This window comes from Callospermophilus lateralis, chromosome 2 (genome assembly GCF_048772815.1).
Source record: "Callospermophilus lateralis isolate mCalLat2 chromosome 2, mCalLat2.hap1, whole genome shotgun sequence".
In the NCBI taxonomy this organism is placed as follows: Eukaryota; Metazoa; Chordata; class Mammalia; order Rodentia; family Sciuridae; genus Callospermophilus; species Callospermophilus lateralis.
In genome coordinates, this window is record NC_135306.1 from 33,162,063 (window position 1) to 33,185,862 (window position 23,800).

General features: G+C 49.4%; 1 protein-coding gene across 1 annotated transcript; it reads left to right on the forward strand.

Moving 5' to 3' along the window:
- Trim14 (tripartite motif containing 14) lies at window positions 1–18,098 on the forward strand. Its single transcript, XM_076841130.2, has 6 exons — window positions 1–216; window positions 2,297–2,392; window positions 9,655–9,888; window positions 13,166–13,328; window positions 14,515–14,607; window positions 17,563–18,098. Exons 1-6 carry the CDS (start codon window positions 1–3, stop codon window positions 18,096–18,098), a joined length of 1,338 nt encoding a protein of 445 aa, XP_076697245.2.
- Window positions 18,099–23,800: the final 5,702 nt, after the last annotated feature.

Below are 23,800 nucleotides of genomic sequence, written 5' to 3' on the forward strand. Positions count from 1 at the left end.
ATGGAGGGCGCTGGGGCGCCGAGCACGACCCCCGGGGGGCTCGGCTGTGCGGAGCCCGAGGAGGTGCGCGGCTGGCTTTGCCCGGAACATAGCGACCGCCCCGCGGAGCTCTTCTGTCGCCGCTGCCGCCGATGCGTGTGCGCGCTGTGCCCTGTGCTGGGCGCGCATCGCGGCCACCCGGTGGGCCTGGCGCTGGAGGAGGCGGCCCACGTGCAGGTGGGGAGCGCGGGTGCAGGTGGGGAGCGCGTAGCGCGCGGGGAGGGGGCCGAACCCCTGAGTAACGGACAAGGTGAGCGTGTGCCGGAGGTCCCACTGTCTGTTCCCTGGGACCTGGAAACGTGAAGATGGCCCCAGAGGTCATCCAGGGGATAGACCTAAGAACCGGAGACTGAGGCCTGAGGAAGGGCAAAAGTGATCCAAGGCCACCTGCTCAGCTTCAAAAGAGGTGCGTTTAGGAGTGGGAACTGGGGAGCCCAGGCTGGTACCCAGATGTCCTTGGCCTTGACCACCATGATGGTCCACCCCACTACCGTGGGCTATTAGAAAAATTACTTCTTAGTTAACAGAAGTGAACCCCATCTACCCACAGATGGCAAACACCCACACAGAAAGCGATCCAACTGTGACCTGTACCATTGCTCTAGAAGTGGCCTCAATGGCCTCTCTTCCCTGCATGCCTTGCAGCTCCAACAGCCCAGCTAGCTGTTACTCGTATTAGTCATTTATTAATAACAAAAGGAATGCTCCGGAGCTAGGGACCGCCTTGAATTCAGTCCTCCACCAGCGGATAGCCCCACTATCCCTCACTCTGATGTAACACTGATAATGGCCAGGGTCTCCGGACTCCTGTGCCAGCCCTGCTCTGGACTTGTTTTGTGGCTCTGGTCAAATCCCTCTTCTCTGGACTCCCTGAAGGTCTGCCTAGCTCTCCAGTCTCTACAGACCTAGATTCTACTATGTCCATCCCAAAGAAGTCCTCTGTGAGGAGCCCTGCCCCGCGAGAACGTTTTCCCTACACAGCATGACTAAACACCACCACACTGTGACAATCTTGGCGTTCCAAGGTGAAACTGGACCCACTGGGGGGCTGACTGGTGGAGACCTGGGTTCAAGGCCTGCCAGAGCCTTCCTGTTGGTCTCTATAAAATGGCTGTAATAATAATACTTGCTCCCCAGAGCTATGTTATTCAGAGTTAAGAAGACTGCTTTCCAGAGATACGGTGCTCCACTTGTCCACCTGCCTGACCACCTTTCTTTGCACACCCATGTTGCATCCAAACATCTACACACTCACCTATCTGTCCATCATCCATTCATCCATCACGTCTGTCCATACCTTGTGCCATAGGTGTGTCAAGTCATTGATCCTATTCTTCTCTAACCTGGAGGAGTTCCTGGCTGGCTGAGGGAGGACAGAGGGTGACATTACAGTGTGATAAGCCCAAGGTAGTGGTGAGAACCAGATGGAGAGAACTGGAGGCAGGATGCCCCAGAAGATTTCTTGGGGAAGATGTCATTGGAAGTGGCCTTGAAGGATGGGTCAGATCCCAAGACACCTGGGTCTGGAGGAAACAGGCACCTGGAGGTTGGGGGTGTTCTTGACCCACGATGGACAGGACCTGGGTGCAAGGGCACCTGCCTGTCATCCCAGCAACTTGAAAGTCTGAAGCAGGAGGATTGTAAATTTGAGGCCAGCCTGGGCAACTTAGTGAGCCCCTGTCTCAAAAAATAAAAAGGGTGGGGCTGGGGATGTGGCTCAAGCGGTAGCGCGCTCGCCTGGCGTGCGTGCGGCCCGGGTTCGATCCTCAGCACCACAAACAAACAAAGATGTTGTGTCCGCTGAGGACTAAAAAATAAATATTTAAAAAAAAATTCTCTCTCTCTCTCTCCCTTTCTCACTCTCTCTTTAAAATAAATAAATAAATAAAAAGGGTAGGAGATATAGCTCAGTGGTAGAGCACTCGCCTAGTATACGTGAGACCCAGCGTTCCATCCCCAGTACCAAAAGAAAAAAAGCAACAAAGAAGGAAAAAATAGCAATTTTGAAAAGCAGAGCTGGGTCAGGTAGGAGGAGCAGTCCAGCCCTGAGTGATACCTTATGTGGCTCTAAGGATCAGTGTGGCCCAAGTCTCAGCTCATCCTCCAATTTGCCACCAGACTTGGGGCGAGTCACCTCACCTTCCAGTTCTCAGATACCTCTGCTGACAAAGAGCACAGGAATGAATAGAGATAAGGGTCTGTTATCTGAAAAGGGACAGAGATTTGAATTTTTTTTCCTTAATTCTCTCACCTACAGAAACTCATCCGAGAATGTTTACAGCAACTGGAGACCAAGAGGCAGCATCAAGTTGGCAACATCACCCAGATAGAAGATGCAGCCGAGAAGCTCAAGGCAAGTGGACGCTTCTTCACTCTTCCAGTGGGGTTGTCCACATTTCCCCTCAGACGTGAGTGTCCCCTAGTATGGCATCAGGGAAAAGAAAGACCAATCTTGAAGGGGCAGTCAGGTGGGTGGGCCTGGAGCTGACGGACAAATTCAATGCAGAACCACGAAGTGGGCATGCAAGTGAGGGCCCTGAGACTGCCGCATCATCAGCCACGGGGAGAATCTGCCTGGGCCAGCGCCCCAGCCCTACCTCCTGCCACCGCCAAGGCGCCATCTTGTAGCAGCTGCTCTTCTCTCCTGGGGCTTCTAGACCGCCACCTCCCACACCCCAAATTGCCTTAAATAGAGCAAAATGCAGTCTACTAGTTGGGCGCAGTGGCGCACGCCTGTAATCCCAGCGGCTTGGGAAGCTGAGGCAGGAGGATCATGAGTTCAAAGCCAGCTGCTCAGCAGCTTAGCAAGGCCCTAAGCAACTTAGTGAAACCCTGACTCTAAACTTTAAAAAGGACGGGGTGGTGCTGGGAGTGTGGCTGAGTGGTTAAGTGCCCCTGGGTACAATCCCAGTACCAATAAAAATTCAGCTTACTGAACATACAAATTTCTCTTAAGGTCTCTCCGCCATGAACGAAATTAAATAAGGTATACATATATTGTATAAATACATACTTCTTCACGCTTTCCCTTTCATACAATGTGTATTTTCTCTATCTATTTCCTTATTTTTTTATTGGCACTGGGGATTGTGCCCGGGGTGCTGCTCTCCACTGAGCTACATCCCCAGCCTTTTTTATTCTTTTATTTTGAGGCAGGACTACACTCAGTTGCCCAGGTTGGCCTCACACTTGTGACTGTCCTTCCTCAGCCCCCAGGTAGCTGGAATCCCAGGCCTGTGCCTCTGTGCCCAGCTGTTCAATCTTTATTTAAATGGAGTCTTGAGGGTTTTGGGCATAAAGTTGGGTCTGACACCGTGAGTTGCCACTTTGACTATGAAAAAGTGGTCGCCTCTTTGGGCGCCTTCTGTGAGAACTCAGGTGGGTCCTTGTTCCCTGGGCCTCAGCGGCTCCCTCCTCACAGTGAGGGCTGGGATGGGGGATGCCCTACAGGGTCCCGCCTCACAGAGGCCTGGCCCCGCTAACTGACCCACACAAGGCAGAGGGGAAGACGGGCTCTGGCCAGGGGAGCCACTGGCGCCAGTTCTTCCCAAGCCAGGCCCACAGTAGCGTGGAGCAGGGCCTGGAAACCACAGCATGCTAAGGCCATGAAGAGGCCTCCATCTTTGCCTGACCTTGTTATCTGCCAGGTGTCTACCTGCCCCAGTGTGATGAGACCTCTGTGGCTCACACTCATGGCCTCTGTTTAATTATTAATAGTGTCCCTCACGTCTCCAAAAGCAGGACTCTGGGCTCAGGAAGATATGACTGTTCAAAAGAACTTGGAAAATGAAAGTTGGCGAGTGCCTCCCTGCAAAGGGTGGGGGAGGTGCTCGGCTGTTCGTCCTGAAGAAGACAGCCACGGTGCAGGTCCGCTGCCTGCAAATCCCTGAGCAGATACAGTTTGAGGGTCCCCAGGGAAAGACATAGGACCCTCGTGGAGGGCCTAAGGGCTGTGGAGGTTCCAGCAACTTTTTGATTTAAAATGATCATAGATCCAAAGGAAACTGCAAAGATAGTACACAGAAGTTTTGTGTACCTCCTAGTTTGCCCCCAAGAATTGTGTACCTCTTACATAGCTATAGTGTAATATCAGAATCAGAAAATATTTATGTCCATTTCCCCGGGCTGGCCTTGAACCCCTGAGCTCCTGCCTGGCCGACCTGTAGCTGGGGTTGCAGGCTGCCAATATCGGTGTTAAAGGCTGTATATTCCATTCTTTGTATATTCCATGATTCATTAAGCCATTTTCTGCATGTCGAACAGTTAGATTATACCTGGTTTTCCCCTAGTGCAAAAAAAGGAGTGCAGAGAACATATTTTGGCCCCTTGATTTGCCTCCTTTGGGACAGGATTCTAGAAGGGACACATTGCCATAGGCACAGCATGTGTGAGAAACGTAAGACATCCTGTGGAGTCGCGGCCACGTGGTTTGTGGCAGGGAGGTTGGGGCAACCACGCCTCCTGCAGAGGCAAATGAGGGGAAAGACCATTCCCATGGAAACAGCTTTGTAAACAGATCAATAAAGTTTGTGCAAGGTCCAGAGTCTGTTGTACGGAAGCCCATGACCAGGACTAATCACCATCACCCATTCCCTTTTCAGGGCACAGTTGAGAAGGACGTGGTCATTAATCCCCAGTCAACACCCATTTATGATCACATCCTTGTTAACAGGCTTCCCCCATCATGGCACCTTAGGGGCCAATATATCCAGTGCAGAGAAAATCCAACACCCGCCTGCAACCCTCTCTACGCAAATGGGAATAGATGACACTACATCTCTTCTATGTTCTTCTTCCCGGTTTCTTCCAAATTTTCTTTTTTTTTTTTTCTTTTTTTTTTTTTTTCAGTACTGATGATTGAACCCAGGGCTTCATACATGCTAAGCAAGTACTCTACCACTGAGCTACATCCCAGTCCTTTTTTTATTTTTGATTTTTGAGACAGGGCCCTGCTAAATTACCAAGGCTGGCCTCAAATTTGTGATATTCCTGCCTCAGTCTCCCCAGTAGCTGGGATTACAAGATTATGCCATCACACCTAGCCTGAATCTTCCAAATTTTCTGTAGTAAGCTTTTGATTCTTTTAAAAATTATAAGAAAGTGTGTGTGTGTGTGATTTTTTTTAATTGATTACTATCAAATCCAGATATAGGCTAGGGATTTAGAATGTGCATAGGGTAGCTAGGCACAGTGGCACACATCTATAATACCAACTGTTCAGGAGGCTGAGGCAGGAGGACGGCAAGTTTGAGCCCAGCCTGGGCAATTTAATAAGATCCTGTCTCAAAATAAAATATAAAAAGGGCTGGGGATGTAGATCACTGGCAGAGCACTTGCATAGCATGTGTGAAGCCCAGAGTTCAACCCTTAGTACAGAAAAATAAAAAGAACTTAGGCTTAAGGCCATTCTAGATGAGGCTCAAGGCTGGGTTTTGTCCAGGCTACTCAGGAGGCTGAGATAGAAGGATCCTTTGAGCCCAGGAGTTGGAGGCCAGCCCGGTCAACAAAACAAAAAGGGAGGAAATAATTTCTCACTGGTCACATGGCGAGGTGGGACCTGGGCTACAGCTACATCCACCAAGTGTACCCAGACAGAAACCACTCTGAGGGGTCCAGCAGAGGGATGTGCCCAGGGAGCTAGGGCTCAATCATGGAAGAGACCAAGAAGTCAACCAGAGGTCATGAGACACCCCAGCCCCTGGGCCAGTGTTAGCAGAGTGCAGGGGCCAGGGCCCCAGGGAAGAAGCTAGAACCAGACCAGGCCTGCCCTGGGGGAGCTGGAGGATGAAAGGAACTTGGGGAGAGCCTGCCCTGGTGAATGGGGTGCTGGGGCAGCCCCCTTGCCTCACGCTCTGGTCTCCCTCTAGCTCCTCTCTCTATCACCAGACCTGAAGGAGGATTTGGGAAATTCAGCCTGCAGGGCTCAGCCCTCTGCCCTACAGAACAAAGCAGAAAGTACCTGAGCAGGGTGCAGGGGTACTCGCCTATCATCCCAGCAGCTCAGGAGGCTGAAGCAGGAGGATCACAAATTCAAAGCCAGCCTCAGAAACTTAGCGAGGCCCTAAGCAACTCAGTGAGACCCTGTCTCTAAATAAAATATAAAAAGGGCTGTGGATGTGGCTCAGTGGTTGAGAGCCACTGGGTTCAATCCCAGTACCAAAAAAAAAAAAAAAAAAGTGGACCTGAGATACATGAGCCCAGGCTGGCATGCGACACAGTAACTGCTGGAGGCTGAACTCACTAGCCTCAGATCCTACTCTGGGACCCACCAAAGCTGCAGGAATGGAATCAGAGCATGCAAGCAGGGGACCAAGGGGGTGACACGAGCCAGCCTTTGCCAGACTGGAAATGGAAAGATAAAGACCCTGTGAGGTCTTGCTGTTGATGTTAGTGTCACTGGACTCCCTGTTGGCCCTGGCTACCCCTCCTCAGGACAGCCACAGCCACCATATCACAGTCCTGGGGGCCCAAAGCTCATGTGTCCTGGGCAGGGTTGGAGAGCCTGGCTCCCTTCCCAGGTGGCACAGCCCAGGAGAGATGCCCCGCAGGGCTGTCCAGTGTCCTACTGAGTTTTCAGGAAGCTGATCTTTGCATCCTCCTCACAGTCCCCTCACTCTCCATGGGACCCCAAGATGGATTCACATAGCGGACAGCTCTCCATGGACAAAGCCCCCCGCCCTTCCCTGACCCAGGGCTCCGTGGTTGGTCTCCCTCTTTCTCAGAATCCTAAGGCTCCTCTCAGCTGGACCCCGTCAGGCTCTTACCAGCCACCAGGTGCACCCAGCTGTGTCCAAACCCCAGCCAGTTCAACCTGGGGTCCAGTTCCATTTTGAATCCATGTGGCCCAAACCAGCACTTCCTTGTTTCATTATCAGCGCTGTCCTCCCCCTCCCCTCCCCTGTCTTAGCTGTGTTGAGTAACCAGCCCTAGCTGCTTAGACAGGAAGTCTTCTACGGTGTTTTTTTTTTTTTTTCTTTTTGGCACTGGGGATTGAACTTGGACATTCAATCACTGAGCCCCATCCCCAGCCCTATTTTTTATTTTATTTAGAGACAGGGTCTCACCGAGTTGCTTAGCTCCTTGCTTTTGCTGAGGCTGGCTTTGAGCTCTTGATCCTCCTGCCTCAGCCTCCCTAGCTGCTGGGATTACAGGCATGCGCCACCTTTTCCAGCTCTTCTGGTGTCTTTAATCGTTCCTCCTGCATTGGGTGTGGTGTCATGAAGCCTCTTCTGTGTATTGCTCTTGACTAAGGCACTGCTTGGCACAGCTTGGTTAGGAGGAGACACCTGCCTCTCATTTATTATGTTGCCTCCACCATGTTCATCTCTCCAGGGTTTGGAACACATTTTCTTTCCTTCCCTTGGTCATTCAGTGAAGATGTATTCACGTTTAGGTTCATGGACCTACTGCAACTTATCAGGGCCAGCAGGTGCAGACCAAGTCCCCACCATCCTAAAGCCAATTGAATCCATGAGGTCTGAGGGATGAGCTAGCCCCAGAAGCCAAGCACCACCTAAAGAACCATAGAGGAAACCCAGCTGGGGAGCTCAACTCCTGGGTCTTGCCAAACCACACAGTAGTCCCACTAAGAAGAGAACATGGGGAGCCTGCCCCAAGCCCGGCCAGGTACAGGGGTCCTTCTGCTACGTGGATTACACAGATGTTTGGGCTGAGGAAAGGAGCTGGCTTATGGTTTTGGAATTTTTTCCCAATTGATTTCTATTTTATTATTTCATAAGTGAAATAATAATAAAGTGAGAGCCTGTCATTCCCATCTCTCCAATCCCACACCTCCTTCCAGACAGGACCTCTGCTAACATTTTCATTGCACTAGTAAACATACACAGGGAGGTGTCCTTATGCAGTGTTTGCTATGTTGTGTGTAAGTGGGATTATTGTGCATATATTATTTGGACACTTTCTCCTTGCCATCAAGCCAGGACACATAGCTCTACTGTATTCTTCATGTATATATATTTTATGGTGGTAAAATAGACGTTTTAAGTGTTCATTCCTGGGTGGTAGCTACATTCATAAGGTTGTACAACATCACCCAAAATAGAAACTCTGAAACCACTAAACAGTCACTTCCCACTCCTCCTCCCCCAGCCCCTGGTAACCTCTACCCTGCTTTCTGTCTCTATGTTGCCTATTCTAGGCATTTTGTGTAAATGCAGTCATAACATTATTTGTTCTTTTGTGGCTGGTTTATTTCACTTAGGAAAATGTCTTGGAGGTTCATCCATGTTGTAACTTATGTGAGAACAATGCATTCTTTTTCATTATTATAAATTATTTCACGTATGAATGTAGCATAACTTATGTAAGTAACATTCATGCATGTCCCATATTGGAAACTGCACCCAACTCTTCTCTGGACTCCATGGATAATGCTATAGTGAGAATCACATGGTCGTGACGCTCATGTGAGCACATTTTGTAGGATCAGTTCCTATAAGGGGAAAAATGGTGTCTTTAGAGTAATGAATCTTCTCAATCAGGGACGTTTTTTTTTTTTCTTTTTAAAATATTTTTAAAAAATAAATGACAGTGGATGCATTACATTTCTTAATTTTTTTTTTAAAGAGAGAGAGAATTTTTTCTTTTTTAGAAAGAGTGGGAGAGAGAGAGAGAGAGAGAGAGAGAGAGAGAGAGAGAGAGAATTTTTTAATATTTATTTTTTAGTTCTCGGCGGACACAACATCTTTGTTTGTATGTGGTGCTGAGGATCGAACCCGGACCGAACGCATGCCAGGCGAGCGCGCTACCGCTTGAGCCACATCCCCAGCCCCCATTACATTTCTTATTACACATATGGAGCACAATTTTTCATATCTCTGGTTGTATATAAAGTATGTTCACACCAATTCGTGTCTTCATGCATGTACTTTGGATGATGGTGTCCACCACATCCTACCATCATTGCTAGCCCCCTGCCCCTTCCCTTCCTTCCCACCCTCTGCTCTATCTAGAGCTCGTCTTTTCCTCCCATGCTATGGTTTTTTTCTTCCATGCAGTTGGAGGGTTTTTCTGTCTTTCAGTACAGTTTTATTCTTTTCTTTATCTAGGTGCTGGGAATTAAGCTCAGGGCCTTGCAGATAACTGGGCAAATGCTCTGCCAATGAGCTCCGCTCCCAGACCATTTCGTTTCTGTTAAGTTTATTTTTAGATATTTTGCTATTTTCCTCCTTACTTTAAAAAGCATCTTTATTAGCTGGGCACAGTGGCGCACACCTGAAATCCCAGCAGCTCTGGAGACTGAGGTGGGAGGATTGGGAGTTCAAAGCCAGCCTCAGCAGTGAGGCCCTAAGCCTCACAGCAAGACCCTGTCTCTAAACAAAATATAAAAAGGGTTGGGGATGTGGCTCAGTGGTTAAGCACCACTGGGTTCAATACTCAGTCCCAAAGAAAGACAAAAAAAGCATCTTTATTTCTCCATGCACTTTCTGATGGATGCTGGCCAGTACTTACACAAGTTTTAGTTGTTATGAGTCGATCTTGTATCTGTCACTTTACTAAAACTTAGTTTGTAGGCATTATAAGTTTTTTTTCCATGTCAATTATTCTGGAAATCTTGATTGCAAACTTATCATCTGCAAATGGTTTTCTTTTTAGGCTCACGCAGAGTCAAGTAAAACCTGGCTGACAGACAAATTCACTGAACTCAGACTACTACTTGATGAAGAGGAAATGCTGGCCAAAAAATTCATTGATAAAAACATGCAGGGGGTCCTCCAGGTGTACAGGGAACAAGTGGAGTCTTGCAGGAAGCAGATTGACGTCATGGGCAGTCTCTCCAGCAGGGTCTGGGGTATCAGCCAGGAGCCCAACCCTGTTCAACTGCTGCAGGTAAGCTGGGGTCTCTGCTCTTGTTGCTGCCACCTGCCACCCCATTCCACCTCGGCTGTTATGGCCCTGAGTACAGTGTTCCTGTAACATGTAAAGGGCATGGAGATCTGCTTGTCAGCATGTGGATTTTCTTGCTTGTGCACGAGTGTGCAGAGAGTGCATGTTGTCAGGAAGATGATAGACATCTTGGACTAATTAAATACTATTTAACATCATTTTCGAGGGCTTTTGTGTTCTAAGCATTTTTTGTATCTCAGCTCTGATAGTTACTACAACTCTACAAAGTGGACTTCTCATCCCATTTTTACAAATGAGAATTTGGGGCTCAGGGAGGTGAAGTGGGCTCACATAGCTACCAGATGGCAGAGCTGGGATCACACCCAGATGTGTCTGAACCAATCCAATCCACAAGGCAGTGTTTTGTTGTTGTTGTTTGATTTTTCTTTTACTGTCCTGGGAATTGAACCCAAGGATGCTCTAACACTAAGCTACATCCCTAGCCCTTTTTAATATTTTATTTAGAGACAGGGTCTCCTGAGTTGCATGCAGTGGCTGGTCTGGAACTTGTGACCCTCCTGCCTCACCTCCGGAGTTGCTAGGAAGATAGGTGTGACCCACCACAACAGCTACTCAGCCCTTTTTTTTTTTTTCATTTTTGAGACAGTCGTCCAGGTTGGCCTTGAACTTGCAATCCTTCTGCCTCAGCCTCCCAAGTAGTTGGATTACAGGTGTGCACACCGTGCCTGGCTCTGCTTAGAGTGTTAAGACACCTCTCCTGAGGAGATTCTGGTATCATAAAACACAGCTTCGGGGCTTTGGCAGCGCTTTCTTCCATTTTCTTGTGCCACAGCTCCTGGTTTGACCATTCATCATCCCTCTCTCCTGTTCATTTGTTTATGTATTTCTCCAGTACACACTGAGCCGGGCCATCTGCAGAACGTGAGGAGCTCACAGTGGGGCAGAGAGACATGCTAAGAAACAGATGTATGCAAAGCAGCTCAAGCAAGTTAGCAAAAGTATGTCCAAGAAATGATCTGACTCTCTGTGGGGGTGAGGCCAGGTCAGGGAAGACTTCTAGGGGGAGGCCGCCGTAGAGGGGGGTGTGGAAAAATGAGTAGGTGTTTACAGAGGGACAATTCAGAGAGGACATCCGGGCAGTTTGGAAATATGGACCCGTGAGAACCTGGCAGGCAGGAGAACTACTTGGGGTGGCCTGGCTTGAGGAGGGGCAGGTGTAAGGCAGGTGGTATTGAGAGATGGAGCTGGGTCAGGAGGTCAGGGTCAGTTCATGAAGGGCCTCATGTGCCAAGCCAGAAGTTTAGACTTTGTCCTGGAAAGAGATGGCAGCCAGGGGCGTGTTTGGAACTGAGGAATGAAAGCGTTGGCTTGGGCGTGTTACTTAGGTGACGGGGTGGGAATGGACTGGGGTCCCTCCCAGGCCGGAGGTTGGAGGGGAGACCATGGGGCCCCGGGGAGAGATGATGGTGGCCAGGACCCGGGTAGGGGCAACAGGGCGGGGAAAGGCAGGTTCAGAGACGCAACAGGAGTGGAGTTTGGAAGAGGAGGGTGAGGACGGATCCAAGGTGGTACTTGGGTTTCCTGCTTGAGAAATGGCGGCTGGGTTGGGTGGGGATTTTTCTCTGAGTCTACAAAGGCGAAAGTCAGATGTGCTCAATTTCACTCATTTAATCCATCATACAGACCTGTTGAGAATCTACTGTGTATCAGGTCCCACCAGACATGGGTGCTTGAGTTACCGGATGGTAGCGTTTTGTCCTCTATTGAGGACAAAACTGGGGAGCTCCACCCCACCTACATGCCCTTTGGCCAGCCTCCCACCTTCTTGGGGCTGCTTCCGGCCACCCCTGGATTTTCTGCTTGTGTTCTGTCCCCTGGGCAGCTCTAAGTGGAACCTTAGCCCTGGTTTCCACCAAAATGAGTATGGGCCCTTGCCTTCTTCGGCCAGGTGACAATGGAGGCCTCCCTCAGCCCCCTCCCAATACATAGGCTCCCACCAGGTGGGGCACCCATCCACCCAGCCCTTGTGGGGTAGCTCTGCCTGCCAACCAAGGCCTGCTCACCTGGGGCAATCTCCCTCCTTGCCCAGGACAACCCTTTCGAAAGTGCAGAGGACTCACCTGCAAACCTGAGAATACAGGCTTGTAATTTAAGGGTTTTAAGCAAGAAAAGAGTTGATGAGCCAAGAGAGGTGGGGCATGCCTGTGACCCCAGCTACTCCTAGGCTGAGGTAGGTCTTGAATCGCAAGTTCAAGACCAGCCTGAGCAATTTAATGAGACCCTATGTCAAGATAAAAGATAAAAAGGGCTGAGGATGTAGTTTGGTGGCACATGTCCCTGGGTTGGGTTGGGCCACAAAAACAACAGAGTTTATGAAGGAGTATGAGGTCACCCACAGGACCTCCAGGAGGACCAGAGAGTCAGGAGGAAAGACCAGGCCACAGGGGGTTTTGTGCCGGTGTAGACCCCACCATGCTTCTGCTGGCAAGACCTCAGGTCTCCAGCGCCACTGTCCCTGAGAGCCACATGCCACCATCATTACCTCCCCCTCACTTCCAAATCCTGGACTTGAGTTGGTGGGATCTCATCACATGCCTGCGCCCTGGTGCAAAGAGGGCTGGGAAGGGGGAGTTTCCTGGCTTCCACTTAGCAAAGCCACACAGCTAAGGCGGCTGTCAGCTGGAAAACAGGACACATGCCCTCAGTGGTGGCCACACCCCCCACAGTCATCTCTCCAACTGAACCTTCCAGGGTCCTCAGTTTCCCTCCTGGGGCACAGTCTCCTGCTCTACCCTGTGGACAAGCCCCAGGGACTCCTCCTTCAGGAAGACTGGCCTCTCTTTCTGGGGCCCTGTGCCTGAGGTAGACTCCTGTTAAGTGTCTCCAGGCTGAAGCCTTATAGGGAGGGACCCCATGAGATGGAGAGCACCTAAGGCCAGGTGGTCACTGGCTCCTGCCTCTGTTCCTCAAAGCTACCGTGGGGGAGGCCTCAGAGCACTGGGAAGGGAGGGAGGGAAACTCGGAGGGAGGGAGGGAGGGACTGCACAGCACCAGCCCTGAAATGACCTCCACTCGCTTCCACTCGGGCCTGTAGGCTGTCTCTTGGCGCTGCTCTGGGGACACGGCCTGGGCTAGCCAGGGTGCTAGGGCAAGCTGGGGTCTGGTGCCTGGTCTGGGCTTGTTCCTGGGTGCCACAACGGAGGCTGGGATGCAGCCTGCAACCTCCAGCATCGCCCTGACCCCTGTGCCACCCACACAGGCCTACACAGCCACTGAGCAGGAGATGAAGCAGCACATGAGCCTCGGGGAGCTGAGCCACCCCGTGCCCCTGTCCTTCGAGCCCATCAAGAGTTTCTTTAAGGGCCTTGTGGAAGCCATGCAGAGTACGTTTCAGACACCACTAGACGTTCGCCTGAAGGAAAGTAAGTCGCCATGTGACCAACTTTGAGTCCTTAACTCCCAAGTGCCCTGTCACCCAGAGACAACTGCAAGGGTTGCCACCCTAAATCGTGTCTCCCTCTCACACAGGCCCTCGTCTGGGAAGGCAAGGGCTCCTGGGCCTGGTGCCCACCCCCACTTATGACTCCGACATCACCTCCTACCCTTCCCAAGATGGCATCTGCCTGCCTCTCCCCAGCCACAGGGCTCTGCTCTGTCCCAACCATTCCTGCAACCCTGTCACACTGCAGCCTTGCCCACTCTGGGCTCCCAGCAGGATGGCTAGCCCTCACTCCTCTCCCTTTCTTCTCTGGGACCCATGTCCTTCCTGAGGTGTTGATGAGATAGATTCAGGGCCTCACAAATGCCTGAAGGGCAGAGACCACTTTGGGTACAGCTCCAAGGTCCCCACAGGGCCTGGCACAAAACAGGTACTTAGAGGTCCTTTCCTGACTCCTTCACTCACTCACCGCTGTGATTCTTTGCTCAGAACACTGACAGAACCCTGCTATGTGGCAGGCCCAAAGGGCCCATGACATAGCCCATGCTTTTGTGGTAAAAGAAGGAAGATCCCATTTTCTGAAATGGGAAGGAGCCCTTAGGATTGGAGGGAAGGACTGTTTGGACCTACTGGGTGTGGGAGGCTTGAGCTACCATGGCTGATCTCGCACAGGTAATAGGATGGATGGTTCTAGAGTTCTAGGGAGAGGAGAGAGACCTTCTTCTCCTAGAAGTTGGCCTCCCACAACCATCGCAGGCCATGGGGATGAATGAGTGTCCTGAGAGCGATGGGTGGGGCAGGGGTGCCTCTGAGGAGCTGGTCTGGGGAGGTGGTGAACTCACCAAGGTGCCCCCCTGAATGCTCTTGAAGGGACAGCCTCCCGCCCTTTTTCTTAGAACTGGATCCTTCCCAGGACTCAGCTCTAATGGTTTGGCATCAACCTCCACCTGGAGGCTGCCTCCCATCCCAGAGTGCTGCACTCAGGAGCTGATCTACTCTAGGGCTCTCCATGGCCTGCCCCCGCCGAGCTACTTGTGGTCCTGGAGCATCTGGGTCACTGTGAATTTGCATTTCCTATTCCAGGAGGGGAGAGTGTGCGAATCTTTTTTGTGTGTGGATCTGTGCTGCTCCCAGAGCTCTAGGCGATCATTTCTCACTCTTCCTTTCAGACATCAACTGCCAGCTCTCAGGCTCCTCCAGCACCACACTTGGGACCCTGCTGAAAACAAGCCCCTCACCAGAGAGATCGCTCTTCTTAAAATGTAAGACCCCAGGAGTGGAGAGAGGGTGGAGGGGATGGGAAGGACAGGTGCAGGGGGGGAAGAGCAATGAGAGCCCCCCACCCCCTCGTCTTCTGTTAAAGAGACCCACCTTGTGTTTTGGTTTTTTCAAAAACTTTTATTAATAGTCTTTTAATAATAGATGTTCATTGTAGCAAAATTAGAAAACAAAGGATATTACTGAAAATCTTTCCCATATTTAACTAGTATGATTTGTCCTTTTACCTTTTTTTGTTTTGCATAGCTAATGTACATACAATGATGTAACACGGTATCATACTATACACATTCTTTTATAGTCTGTGTTTTCATTTACTGATATATTGTGAATATCTCTGTTCCCTTAAAAATTATAGGTAAGAGGCCGGGATGTACCTCACAGGTAGTGTGTTTGCCTACCATACAAAGGCCCCTGGGATTGATCCCCAGCACTGAAAGAAAATAATAGTAGAAAGAAAATAATAGAGGCAAATCCTGCCAGGAGGGGAGTGGGTGTGAGGAGAATAGAAGTTCAGTGGATTAGAGAAAGGGGAATGAAGGGAAGGGAAGGGAGACAGGAAAAGGAAAGATAGTGGAATGACTCTGACTACTTCCCTGTGTACATATATGAATACACCAAAGTGACTCTCACTATCATGTACATCCACAAGACTGGGGTCCTAATTAGAATAAGATATAATTATATTGTATAGTTATATCAAAATGGACTCTACTGTCATGTATAACTAAAAATAACATATAAAATTTTAAAAAAATTTAAAAAAGAGAGGGGCTGAGGCCATAGCTCAGTGGTAAAGCGCTTGCCTAGCATGTGTGAGGCACTAGGTTGGATCCTTAGCACAACATAAAAATGAGACAGATAAAATAAAGGCATGATATCCATCTACAACTACCAATAAATAAATAAGTAAATAAATAAGAGAATTATAGAGGCAAATCTTGAAGAAAATCACAAAATATAGGTGTACAAAGGAAAACAACTACCTGTCCCAGAAATAAATGCTGCTGATATTTTTATCTATTTTTTTCAGACATTACAAAACATACATGTATGGGTATTTTTCAGTTGGAAGCATATTTTCATATTTTATATTCTATTATATTCTTTTAACATAACAGTATAGCTTAAATACTTTTCTATTTCAATAATACATTATTATTCATGAATGGATCATATATAATCATTCTCATACTGCTGAAAATTTAGAGAGGTTTACATTTTCAATCCATTTTGTTCATTTTTGTTGAATTAATGAGTGGATGAATATGCCTTAACTTATTTTCTAATTATTTTTTTAAGAATAATTAAAGAATTACTGAACATACATTTTTTTCTTTCTTTCTCTCTCTATTTTGGTACTGAGGATTGAACCTAGGGCATTTAATCATTGAACCACTTACCTAGCCCATTTTCATTTTTTATTCTGAGACAGGGTCTCACTAAGTTGCTTAAGGCCTCGCCAATTTGCCAGGGCTGATTTTGAACTTGTGATTCTCCTGCCTCAGCCTCTGGAGCCACTGGGGAGAAAATGAAATTTTAAAAATACACTATTTTCAGTAACATTTTCTTTAAAAGTAGGAAAGAATCTAACAGTTGATATGTAAAACCTCTGCACAGAAAACCCTAAAAACATTACTAAAGAATTTAAAGACAGCTTAAATAAATGGAAGGATAGATCATGCTTATGCATCAAGATAGTATTATTTCCTGTACTACAGACTTGGTGACTTAAAACAACACAAATTTGGGGCTGGGGTTGTAGCTCAGTGGTAGAGCACTTGCCTGGCATGCAAGTGGACTTGGGTTCCATCACCAGCAGTGTCCCCTATCCCAAATGCCTTAAGTTACCCACAGTGACTTAGGTCTGGGCCAGTATTGGAGCCCAGATCAAAACCCCCCTCACCAGCCACCAGGCAAGTCTAAAATGGTCCCTACCTAACCCTTCAGGCCAGGATTTCAACCTGGGAGATTTGACTGTTATCTCAGGGGAAGGATCAGCAGGTGACTTGCTAAGCAACCAAAGGTATTTTTCCCTATTACAGTTCCATATGTACCGTTCTGTAGGATGTAAGTGCAACAAAATCTCACTGACAAAATCGAGGCTGGGCTTCTTTCTGGGGAAAACCTACCCCCTTGCCTTTTTCCTGTTACTAGAGACTGCCTGAATTCCTTGGCTTGTAGCCACTCTTTCCATCTTCAAAGTTAGCAAGTATCCATCTTTTTGCCCCTCCTGTGATCACATCTCCATCCAACTCTGCCTCCCTTCGGCTTTAATTAATTAATATGGGGCTAGGGTTGTGCCTCAGCCGTAGAGGGCTCGCCTAGCACGTGTGAGGAGCTGGGTTCGATCCTCAGCAACACAGAACAATAAATAAAGATATTGTGTCCAACTACAAGTAAAATAAATAGATAAATAACCAACCCAACTCCTGTAATTGACTACATTGGGCCCACCTAGGTGGTGCCCACTGATTTCTGCACCGCGCCCTGCAAAATGCTCTCTTGAGAGTATCTGATGTGGTAAAGTGTTCATCGATGTATCAGTAAATTTTAAAAATCAGATTACCTAAGAGCATGTGGAGTATGATACCAATATTAAGAAAAACTAAACGTCAAGTTAAGGACAGAAAAAGATTGGAAGGACACACATCCAGCGTTAACAGTGATAGGATTCTTTATAATAAATTTTTAGAGACTGGCGGTAAATTCCATGGTACAAAATTCAAACATTAAAAAGGATATATATACGGTAAAATTTTCTCTCCTTCCTCTTCCTCCAGCCCCAGAGGAAATCGGGGTAAAGGGTGGCTTTCCCTCGGGCCTTCTGTAATTCCCGGGGCGTTCCCATTTTTGCCCTGCTTTTACCTGCGTGGTGCGGGGGCGTGTCCGGAGATGACCCCGCCCACCACGCGTATCCTTGTCCCCGCCCCCCACAGACGCGCGCACGCCCACGCTGGATCCGGACACGATGCACGCGCGCCTGCGCCTCTCCGTCGACGGCCTGACTGTGCGCAGCAGCCTGCTGGGCCGCCTGGGGCCGACTCCCGCGAGGCGCTTCGACGCGCTGTGGCAGGTGCTGGGTCGCGACTGCTTCGCCGCCGGCCGCCACTACTGGGAAGTGGACCTGCAGGAGGCGGGCTCCAGCTGGTGGGTGGGCGCCGCCTATCCCTCCCTGCGGCGCCGCGGGGCCTCGGCCGCTGCCCGCCTGGGCTGCAACCGCCAGTCCTGGTGCCTCAAGCGCTTCGACTTGGAATACTGGGCCTTCCACGATTGCCAGCGCAGTCGCCTGAGGCCCCGCGATGACCCCGACCGGCTGGGCGTCTTCCTGGACTACGAGGCCGGCGTCCTCGCCTTCTACGACGTGACGGGCGGCATGAGCCACCTGCACACCTTCCGCGCGGTCTTCCAGGAGCCGCTGTACCCCGCCCTGCGGCTCTGGGAAGGGGCCATCAGCATCCCCCGGCTTCCCTAGGGACCACCGCGCAGTGAGCCCCAGGCGCGCTTGTCCCTGGCGCGGCTGGTCTGCTTTCTAAGACCTTCTCCCGGGCCTAGCTCCCCCATTAGTGGGTTGCTTTGAACCTCTTCCCGGGCTAGTTTCAAACGTGTCCCCAACACTGCAGCTGCCCTTTCCCCCACCACCATGGCTTCCGCTACACTACTTTCAGTGCAGGTTTCTGAAGGGGGCGTACCCACAGGCGAGCTTCGGCATTCTGGCTTTGTCAGTGCAGTTGTGCTCAGCCAGAGAACCATCTTCATACAGCGCCTAGACCCTCCTGGCACATAGTAAGCACACAGTAAATAACCGCCTGAGAGTCGCACAGCGGTGGCTCTTCTGTTCCTTAAGTTCCAGTGATCTGCCTGCTCTCCACCTACTTCAGCTTGTTCACGTCACCTCCCTTCAGAACAACTGCAAGGGCTTTTTTACTTCCTGGTCTGAACCCTCTCTCATCTTCATCTTAAAAACTAGAGGGATCTGCCTAGAACTCCCAAGAACTACAAAAATGAAAAACAAAACGCACCTTCCCTTAGCATTCAAGGCTTTTCTAGTCTGCCCTCCTCGGCTTAGCCTCATGCAGGTCCTGTTGCTCTTTTCAAAGAGGCTCCAGTTGGAACTGTCAGTTCTACCTCTGCCTCTGTGCCACCCTACCCACTCCCACCCCACCCCACATGCGCAGGAGAAGACTTTCTTCTCTTTGCCTTTCTCAGTCTTCTCAGCCCACAAGAATCTCTCTTACTGTAAGGTCCACAAATCTGAGACCTGTGTTTCCAGCTTGACTGGAAGCTTTCTAAGGGCAGCTGTGTCCTATACGCACCCTGACCTGAGAAGTTTACAAAGTCCCTTTCCTCCCAGGCAATGAATGAATGACCAGCAGGCTGCTACCACTCACTCAGAATGGCCAAGCTGGGAGGACCTCACAGATCAACCTGACCTCATTGTACATTTGGGGAGACAGGTTCTGAAAGCAAGAGCTGCCTTAAGTTACCCACAGTGACTTAGGTTTGGGCCAGTCTTGGAGCCCAGATCAAAACCCCCCTCACCAGCCACCAAGCAAGTCTAAAATGGTCCTTACCTAACCCTTCAGGCCAGGATTTCAACCTGGGAGATTTGACTGTTATCTCAGGGGAAGGATCAGCAGGTGATTTGCTAAGCAACCACAGGTATTTTTCCCAATTGTCTTAGGAGAAAAACTGGGATTTGGGTAGTTTTAGATATGCTCCACATAGATTGCTTAACTCAGATGTGGCCAAGGAAACCCCCCAAACCCATTTTTTTTTAAAATAAAGTGACCAAGAGAAAAGGCCAAAGGGCCAGGCCCTCAGAGGCCAGCTCCTCCAGCAGAGAAAGGTGGCATCTTCCCAGGGCCCGCACCTGTTTTGGAGTTCAGCATTCTGACCTGTCAGTTCCCTTGCTGGTTTTGAAGCTCTGATGGTGCTAAACCATATTCTCTTGCTTTTCATTTGGGGATGCAGTACCTGATCCCCTTGTGGTTTAAACAGACTGTATGCATTCATTAGTTTGAACCATATAAAACAGTCAAGTTCCAATGATTTGGGGCTTTAAAATGGTACTTTATATAGCAATATAAGTTGACTACAAGGCAGAAGGAATCAAAGTGCCTTCAGTTCTAACCAAATAATTGAAACCTCCACCTGAATAGATGACTAAGCACTGTGTTCTAGAAATCTTGAGTAAAGAGAAAACTGAAATAGGGAATGGCCCAAGGCTGAATTCTGACAGGCAGACAACATTCCTGACAGATGTGTACTTCAAATTTCCACCCAACCCTGAAGACCAGCATGTCTTCCCAGACCCACCACTGCAGGGGCAGTGACAGCCCTCAAATTTGCCTTGCAACTCACCTCATCTGAGCCTTATATAGTGTGGAGGGCAGCAGTTAGTTATCCCATTTACACATGGCAAAATAGAATGTTTGTTGCCCAAGGTCACAGAACTAGTGTTGGAGTATGGGGTCTGGGCTCCTGTCCATCAGGACGTACTGTTCAGGGTGGATGCAGCTGGTCACTCCAGCTCCTCTGTTGTTGAGCTGACTGTGATGCTTTGCTCTCACCTGGTTCTATGTGGGACCTGAATCTGCCTTTGGATTGCATTCCTTGGGTTTAGATGAGGCTTTCAACCTCGAGGGAACTTGTTTTGAGAGCTTGGGATTTAGGTAGCAGAGAGAGAGATGAACTATAAAGCAGGAGAACAGCTGTGAGCCAAGGCCCATACTAGTGAGAAAACTGCAGCAGCAGCCCATAATCAACCACGAGATCTTGGACCATTTTACTTCCCATAGCCTTATCTGTAAAAGGGGATAATGACCCGAACTACCAATGAGTCAAGGTTATGAAATTGCCTTAAAAATTGTGCAGTGCTACATCATGCTAGGATTTATTAGCACTTCCCCTGGGAATTTATTGTGCCCCTGCTGCAGTGCTGAGACACGTCAGGCCAGCCACTATGTGGCAGCAGCGGGAGCCTCCTGGATACTCTCAGCACAGGAATGAAGCTTTCTTGGGGTCCACATCCATAAGGGTGATCATGTGCCTTAATCTCTTCCAGAATTTGTAGGTGTTTCCTTATTGATGCAGCAAATTGCTTACAGTTTATTCCCCTGTGGTTCTGAAGATCCAATCCAGATCCTCTCACAAATGCCAGGCAAGCACTCTACCGCTGAGCTACACCCCAGCCAGTAGATATTTTTAAATGACAGCAATTTTCTGATGTGGTTTGTTTTAATAATGTATGTTTTTTTCTTGGCCCTGGAGATCAAACCCAGGATCTGACACATGCTAGGCGAGTGTTTAACCACTGAGTTACAGTGGTTTTGTTAATAAAATCTGAATTTTGACACTCGCAACTGTGTTCTTCATTGGGAACTCATGTTGCTTCAATCAAGTATGTAGCATCCAGGCCTGGACAGGTCCTGGCTCACTTCCCGTCCCCTTCACAACCTACTTGTGGTCATCAGCTGGTCCTTGATTGAACATCTCCAGTGATGGGGAGCCTACCCCTCCTGAAGTTAACTCACTAAGTTCTTGCTTCCATGGAAACAAACCCCAACTCCCAGCTGTTCCTACCCCAGATAATATTATGTAGCTTTTGATATCTTCGTGACCATCCTTTAGCAACACGGAAGCCATTTGTGGTCACTTAGCAGTTTTTGGAAATTTCAGGGACCCTCTTTTCCTATGGTATCTCTTCTATGATTCCACTTTGTCAGTGACATCAGCTGGTGGGGGTGCAGCCTAGCAGAGGGCACACAGAGGTGGCACTGCAGAGCCCAGGCCTGGTATGCCAAGGCACCCTGTGTCCTGATGAGAATGCTGCATAAGGGGAGTGAGCATGAGGGCAGGGGCCCAGGTCTGAGTCTGCCCTGACCTGCTTAGAAACTCCCCACTGCCCAGCGGGGCAGACCTTTAAGCCTGTCCTTCTCTCCCATATGCCACTCCTGCTAATGCATTCCTCGGGCACACTATGGGCATTTTCCAAAACCTGTGCACATGGGTCCCCCCTCAGTCACTACACAGCCTGCAAGCCTGAACTACAGCGCCACCTCTTTTGGGAGACTTCCCAACCTGTGCCCCTCTCCCACCATGCTCCTGTCTCAGCTCCCATGACTCTTGTCTACATCTTAGCAATTCTTACACATAGGGCACTGTCTGTTAAGGAGTGAGGAACTCTCAGAACTATATGCTGCTTGTGGGTCTGCACATTCCACTGGTAGATGCTCAGGGATATCTTCTAGACCTGAGCTTCCCAATTGGAACTGGCTAGAGAATCCTTCAGCCCTCGGGTATCCTGGTAAAGCATGAAGTATCTTTTAATCAGCTGTTACTGGTTGCTGGCAACCTCATACTAACCCGCATGTATTCACACATGCTGTCATTTTCTCTGCATGGTATGATGGGAAGCATAGTCTCGACAGAGACCCTTCTCCATAAAACAATGAGGATACCTGGTTTTATGATTTATATGACATAAAATTATTTTGTTGAATGTGGAAGGGCTGATCTCAGCATCATCCCAGATTTAAAAGTCACAAGCTCTGAGCCCCCTGCTGCCCATCCCTGCACACAGATCTGTTTTCTTCCCTTTGCACTTGTGCCCTCTGGTTTACTCACTGTGCTTTGGCTCTTGCACCTGCCTATCTGAGGGGCAGTTCTATAAGAAAGGACTGCGGCTGTTCACTGTTGTGTCCCCATACTCAGCAGAGCCCAACAGAGAGCAAGCCCTGGGGATTTGCTGAAAGAAGGAATGAGTGCTACTTCTGATTTGGCTCCACAGCCTCCAAGCCACACAGCTGGCCCACTAATCCCCACTGAGAAGTGGCAGCACAGCGATGGAACAGGAAGCAAGCATGGGTCACAGATGGCGCAAAGCCTGACATGCAAGCACAAGCCTGACACACAAGGGAGCCAGGTGCAATGACCAATCGCACCCTAGTGGTGCTGATGGACCCAGGCTTGGTGCCAAGGCCTGTCTGTCTACACAGGACTGCAACCCCAACCCCTGATCCAGTTAGCAGTATCCACTATGTGCTAACCTCAACCTTGGAGTGGCAGGAAAACAGACCCTAAAGGAGATTGCACGACTAACCAATAGCATTGAACTTTTCAAACCGATTTGCATAAATTTGGACCAAGAGCATTGACCTAAGTACTGTATAGACTCCTATACAGCATACTCAAGCGGCAACCCCTCTTTACTGGGTCCCCTCATCTTCTAGGAGTTGTTTCTATTTATACTCGAATGAATCCTACTCTTACACCCACTTATCCTTGTGGGTGCATTTCATTCACTAGACAAGAATCCAGAAAGAAGCCGGGTGTGGTGGCACATGCCTATAATCCCAGTGACTCAGGAGGCTTAAGCAGGAGGATCCCAAGTTCAAAGCCAGCCTCAGCAAATTAGTGAGACCCTGTATTTAAATAAAAAATTAGAAAAGAGCTGGGGATGTGGCTCCATGGTTAAGCACCCCTGGGTTCAATCCCTGGTACCAAAATAACCCAAAAAGAAGAAATTGGCAGTGAGTTGCTGGGGTCTACTGTTAACACTGGAGGGTACGGTCCACCATTAGGAGCTGAGCTGCAACACGTCACTCAATGGCAGCGGAGAAGAAATGGGCTTTCTTGGCTTCAGAGGCCTGTAGCTTACACAGACCACACCCGCCAGCAGAAGCAGAGTGACTCCAGCTGCACTTCTGTCTTATTTGCTCAGAGGTGGGAGTGCTTTCCTCTGCCCACAAGATCTTCTGACCAATCCCTTCTCTGAGGCCAAGTGACACCACATAACGCTGACTGGACCCCCAAGGGCAAGGAGAGGATAAGGGAAAAAGAGAGGAGAGACAGCAGGAGGGTCTGGTAGGAAGTGAGATCTCAGGCCATTTGGGTTTGCTCCGCAGAATGAGAACAAAGGCTCAAAGGAAGGGATAACACAGCAACATTCACCCTCTGAGTGGCCACAGAAACTGCAGGACATGTACTTGTCTTGGTCCCTCTGAGACAGCCAGCTTGAAGCAGAGACTGCCTCATTTGCTCTTTTTATCTTTTTAACAGGCCAGACCTGGGCTTGGCCCCAAAATGGCACCTGTGTAAGGGGAGTGGGGGGACACCAGCACTCCTGCCCCACCTCACCCAACACCCTGCACAGTACAATGAGGCAGTTAAGAC

Coding starts and splice junctions, on each gene's coding strand:
- Trim14 (XM_076841130.2), top strand. CDS start 1: ATGGAGGGCGCTGGGGCGCCGAGCACGACCCCCGGGGGGCTCGGCTGT. Junction 13,329..14,514: donor AGACGTTCGCCTGAAGGAAA/GTAAGTCGCCAT, acceptor TCTTCCTTTCAG/ACATCAACTGCCAGCTCTCA. Junction 14,608..17,562: donor GAGATCGCTCTTCTTAAAAT/GTAAGACCCCAG, acceptor CGCCCCCCACAG/ACGCGCGCACGCCCACGCTG.